Source organism: Lissotriton vulgaris, chromosome 7, assembly GCF_964263255.1.
Source record: "Lissotriton vulgaris chromosome 7, aLisVul1.2, whole genome shotgun sequence".
In the NCBI taxonomy this organism is placed as follows: domain Eukaryota; kingdom Metazoa; phylum Chordata; class Amphibia; order Caudata; family Salamandridae; genus Lissotriton; species Lissotriton vulgaris.
The window spans coordinates 1,240,768,023-1,240,774,022 of NC_141695.1; the positions used below are offsets into that span (position 1 = coordinate 1,240,768,023).

The window sequence follows — 6,000 nt, forward strand, 5'->3', positions numbered from 1 at the left end:
CTAAATAAGAAGCATGGAAATGAAAATGACAGTAAATCATACCAATGATATGCAATGAGCAAGCTCTAAGCCCTCTGGAAGGTTTTGGTATGGTCTACAAGAGGCTTTCACCTATAGAAAGCTTTGAATATGGCTATACAAGGAGGTCATAGTGGGGGGAATATTGGCAGATGAGAACGAAATGTTGGTCAAACAAAATAAAAGAAAAAGGAGATAGGAGAAGCTATTGTTACCCACAGAACTAGTATGTGTGTAAGAGCTTCTTCATGATGGTCAGTCCTGGAGCCCTATTACAGATAAAGCTCAATTTTCCTGTTTGCGTCACAGCGTACCTTAAAGCAGGTGTGCTGGGTGGAAACAGGGAAAGTGCGTCCCTGCACATTAACACCTTCGACACTCATGACGAGCTCAGCTCGTCATGAAACCATCATTTTGGATGATCCCCAGCACAGCAGGGGAAAATGCCTAGCATCGATGTGGTTAAAGAGCAATATGGAGCGGCTGCTTAAAAGCTGTTCTGCATTTCTCTGTGCAGGTGGCAACCTGCCTGTACTTTCAAGAGAGGAGAGAGATCCTCTCGCATGCAGGTGTCGTGAGTGACTGCTCCCACCTCCAAGGGGATGTCTGGGGGTCTATTGGACCTCGCTTCTCCCCTCTAGAGGGCTGCCCGTAGGAGGGGAACTGAAAGTGCACCATCTTTTGGCGCACATTTTCAGTGCACCTCCTAAAGGCATGTTTGCCACTATGCCCATGTCGGTAGTACGACACAGGTATAGAGACAAAGAGATTCCTTCATTTGCATGGGGTCACACCCGCATGCAAATGAGGGAATGTACTCTCGCAATAGCGCTGGTGCTACATGTGTGCCAGTGCTATCTGTGATACATAAGGGGCTGCACAAGCATCTGCTGCCCCCTCTGTAATACAAAAGTGCCCTGGGGGGCGCACATGTGGGCGCAAATGCCCGTTGCGCTCCTGAGGCACTTCTGTAAAAAGGGCCCAGATAGGCAGTGTTGAATTCAACAGAATAAGTGCAAGAGCAGAATATAAAATCTGCCTGGACATTCTCCCTCAAGTCTGTTTTGTACTTGTAGTCTCTGTGCTGGTCTACCAGAGGTTCTGTGTAAAACATGGTGTAGGTAAAAAAAATTGTGAAGGACATCACCCCTAGCAATAAAATTATAGCAGGTGCTTCATTCGATAAGTGAGAGTGGGATAATTCATTTTTATTGGTCCTTCTACCAGAAAGAAATCAATAAAACTTTTACTACATACTTACACTGCTTACACTTAAAAATATGTCAGTAAACTAATAATTGCAGGAGTCAAACGTCGTTCTTAAGAGTCCATTGCTGCTGGGTGTCACGGTTGTCGAATATCAGGATTGCCCAGTCTTCATTCCACCTCAAACCAGTGGCGGCTGGTGGCCTTTAAAAGCAATGGGGTGTAATCCTTGGCTCGAATTCCAGTGAGCGGAGGGTTCTCTCACACTCGATTGCACTCAGTATTACTCTCTTACACATTCTCACTCAGTCTCATTCACTTATTCTCAAGTCCATTTCCCGTTCGCAAACGGGCCAATTCTCAGAATCGGCCCATTTGCGAACGGGAAAAAGCCTTTTGGGATGTATCTTCCCGAAGGGCCGTGGCAAAATAGGGAATCACAAAATTTGCAATTCCTTATTTTGCTATAGCATTTAAGGAATCGCAAATTGCGATTCCTTAAATACAATGTAAAAAGCACGATTTCTTTGAAAAATTCACTTTTTGGCATTTTTCAAAGTGCCATGTGGCTCACATACATGCCCTTAGGACATGTATGTGTGCCACATGTGCACACATGCACATTTCAGGGGTACAACAGGGTATCCTTTTGACACCCTGGCACCCTTGAAATTGCAGTCTCAATTTGCGGATCTCTAATTGAGTATCGTAAATTGAGAATGTCTTCCCATTCATTCCTATGGGCCTCCAGGCCCATAGGAATGAATGGGGAGGTATTCCTTAATTATGAATCGCAATTTGCGATTCACAATTAAGGAATATGTAGGATTTGCAAAATTATTTGCAAATCCTACATACATAGCCTTTTGCAATTTTCAAATAGCGATTCTCTAAAAATCGCTATTTGAGAATCGCAAATGTATCTTTTGATACATGTGCCCCTAAGTGAGCTATTGCCCAGAGTCACATGATGCTGAGCTGAGCTGCGGCTGGCACCAGGGATTAAACTGTGAGCCCGCGCTCCGGAGTCAGCTGTTCTGGCCGCTGCGCCACACCTCTCCCATATCACAGTCTTAAGTCCCTGATCAGTGTTATATCGCTATATTGTGATCAGAAAATCAAGCCCCAAGAATATCACATCAACTATATTGACTGCCACTATGCTTTCCAGTAGGTAGATGTGGCATTAAAAATAATAAATGTATAATTACCTGGATGTGCTTACATTAACCCTAAAGTGATAGTCGACCCGGTACTATTGATTGACATTTTTGCAGATAGGTATTTTGACCACAATATAGTGACACACAACCATTCCCAGATCTTAAAAATACAAGAAAATTTTAAAAATTAAGTGGATTGTAATTCCATTGTGTTTCTTGTTTACAGGAACCCTCCTGGGTCATGCAGCCAATGTCTGGATATGTTATCTTGTTGGAGAGGACTGTGGGTGACAAAGTTCCTTCCGAAGCAGAGTGTGTGGAACCCCATGTTCGAGGATGAAGCGGTGCTGTCGGCGGAGCTGCAGCGGGCCGACATCGACCCACCTCCAGCTCCTCACCCTGCCATTTCCTCTGGTCTCTCATGATGCAACAGCAGGGCCAGGACTTAACACAAAAACGCTCCTCATCGTGAGGGAGCACAGAGCCTATACCTGAAAAAGGGTTGAGCGGGTCAGAAGACAGAGTCCGGTGGAGCCTGCTTATGGAAAAACTAAAGGTTTGCCTTGTGTCGTATCCAAAACCAGTTCTTGGTGCAGGCTGTGGAAGACTCTTGAAGTGATGGCCTACACAGCACCAGATACAACTGGAATTGTCTTGCGTGATGCAAGAGGGATCTGAAAACTGGCGGGAAAGGATGCTTTGGGACTAATAGAAGGACCAAACCATTCCTTCTTGGTGTTGACATGTTCACTGTGATACTGTGAAGTTACTGTAAATGTCCTCTCTGGCTTAACCATCCATGCCCTGATCTTTCGTTTCTATGTAGCTTCACACCAGCGTTTGCGTGCATTTTCACAGTAATCATTGTCCAAGTTCGATGACACCGATGGGGTACGCAACCCGAAACCTTCACAATATCCAAACTGAATATGCATACAAGCCCTTGTCATGCATCCTCATCATGCATCCTCATAACACAACCAATAGCCAGCTGCTGCCATCAAGAAGTGTCCAACTTCAGCCCAACATGACTTCACAAGTGCAGGACACTTCCCAGTGCATGCCCTGGTGTAGGGGCGAGGCACTATCTGCCTGGTTCAAGTAACCCTACATCATGAATCAAGATGCACTACAGCCCATATAATGTTTCACAATAGGGGGTTAGAAGTATGCTTTATTGCACCTACTTTAAGGTATGGTGCCCATTTTCCAAAGTTGTTCAAACAGTCTGCCTCTGCATGGGAAAGTAGTAAAACATGGTAGTGCACTTTGCTAGTTGAATAATGATTTATATAGCACATGATTACCTCGATACTGGCTGTCCTGCTGCTGTTCAGAACCTTGAAGGAGCTAAAATAATGAGAAAAGATAATTTTCGAGCAGTTTTAGGGTAACAGGGCTTAAGCAGAATGAAGAGAGATAGTAAACAAGTTTCAAGTTTTTCAGGCAAAAAAAAACAATTAAGCCTCTAATCTTTTGACCACTCGTAGGAATATGGGCAAGAGGAGTTGACTCTGAGCATAGAGATCTGGTGGGAACATTCGGAGTAGAAGTCTTTTGAATGTACCAAGGTGCATGAAAAGGAATGGTCTGATTATGAATAGAGAGAGCTTTAAACAGAAACATTTCCTGAACTGGAAACCCACAGAGTTCACATGAGCAGGGATCCATGATCAGGTGTTCAGTCCCTGGACCAGGTGGCCTGCACATTTCTGAATACGTTCAATTCATAGTGTAAGCAATTGAAGAAGACCCAAGACTAAGGAATTACAGTAGCCCAATCGAGGTAAAACCATCGTCTGGACTACTGTTTCTGAACATTTGACCAAGAAGAAAAATGATCATTCTGGGCACTTTCTTTATAACAAAACAAGTTAAAGTAACCGTATTAATCCATCCCATTAATGATGATTGAGTAGGAAAGATTTCACCTAAATTCTAAAGATTAAACCTAAAGTAGTAAAGATCTACTTGCAAAGCCACCTTAGATGTTGTTTGATCTGAAGATGAGCTAATGGATTAGGTGAGGATGGGTGTATCAGAAGACATGAGTGGTGTTCTGCTGTGGTTTCCTGTGGACCTCATTGGGGTTCTCTAAAGTAGCTGAGCTAAGAACAGCTTCTCAAATCAAGCCACACCAGTGCTGTCCACGCAGAGATACTGTCAAATGCCCACTTCACACAGTACAATTGCTTAGCACACCAATGGACTCTTCATTCACCAGTATATGAAACAAGAGAATACATACTTTAGGGTAATGGGCTTCAGATCCTTTGAGAGTCAGATTTTGAAGCTCAAGGAACGTCTCCTTGTTCTTGTTTCATAACATCTCCACACAACTGTCTGACCACTATTACTGGCAAACGTTGGGGATGCCAAGCCCCTGCATGAATTCAACAACAGTGTACCCTGAACTCTGATTGTGGTGGCAACACACTCTGGAAAAAGTGCCAATCTTGGCTATTGGACAGGCTTATGTGTTGAAACTCTGTGAGCCAGTGCTGCCAAATTTCAATTCATACAGGTTCTTAACACCATCTTCCAGAAATGAACAGTCAATGAATGTAAATATGTATCAGTCTGAGTGAGTACACCAAGGGCATAGCTGGGCGCTGGACCCACATCAAGTGGGTGATCTTTGTACTGCCTGGGTTTTTCAGGCACAATCACTAAGTATGCTAGGCCTTGCTGTTCATTCTCTTAATGTAACTATGGACTACAAATCCCAGCATGCTTAGTGCTGTTTGGTGAAAAACTAGGGCTGACTGAAGGTCATCCTCATGACATGGATCCGGTTAAAAGCTGAGACAGTAAATTAAATGGCTTCTAGACTGTGTGGAAGTTCCTGTCAAAGCTTCCTGGGATTGGTAGACTTGAAGTTTCTGTCACAAAGGGAGAGTTGGAGAAAAAACAATTGCACATCCCCCGAAACACAACAATTTCACACAAAAGATACAATGGTAATCTTTGCTACACCCTATCCACGCATAAACTCTAACCCTTGGTGATGTCTGTAAGGACCCCACTTAGGCTAACATTCGATGAATACCAAAATTAGAAACACAAGTCATACTGAATGACCCCACCCTGATAAGATGATGCCACCAGGGTGGTTCAACCTAAATATGAGGAAGTTCTTTATAAGAATGGTACTCGATAAAGGAGAGATCCAGGTGAATTAATAATACCTTGAGGTAAACACACAGGAGTACCTTTAATAGTGGGTACCTTTGGTATATTTAAAAACAAAAAAAGATAGATGATAACTCGGTTCAATGACCTGTTCATCTAGGTCAAGCCAACATGTTTCTGCCCTCTAAATTGCCAAAACAGGCCTGGGGCATTTGTCAGGGCAAGTAGGATCCCTGAATCTTATTCTAACTAGGAAGAATGCACCCTTGTCGGAAAGGAAGTTCCTACTTTCACAAATGGAACGAGTGTAAATCCCTCATTAGGGGTTAAATATTCTTCATGGTCAGGTAAGGAGAGATACCTCTGTAGTTCCACATTCGTCAAAGGGTTTACCGGCGGTTTCACCTACTTTGCCTCCATGCTCCCACCAGCATGATGTTAGCCTGTGTGGGCCTTACACACCTCACCACCGGTTAGGGTT

General features: G+C 43.7%; 1 protein-coding gene across 1 annotated transcript in view; it reads left to right on the forward strand.

The window, feature by feature from the left end:
- The window catches only part of HRH2 (histamine receptor H2), a 429,862-nt gene extending 426,046 nt beyond the window's left edge, over positions 1 to 3,816 (forward strand). The window contains exon 2 of the mRNA XM_086931740.1: positions 2,614 to 3,816. Within this exon, the coding sequence (XP_086787866.1) occupies positions 2,614 to 2,812 (199 nt within the window). The 3' untranslated portion in view covers positions 2,813 to 3,816. The remainder of the gene's footprint in view (positions 1 to 2,613) is intronic.
- The last annotated feature ends 2,184 nt before the right edge of the window (positions 3,817 to 6,000 follow it).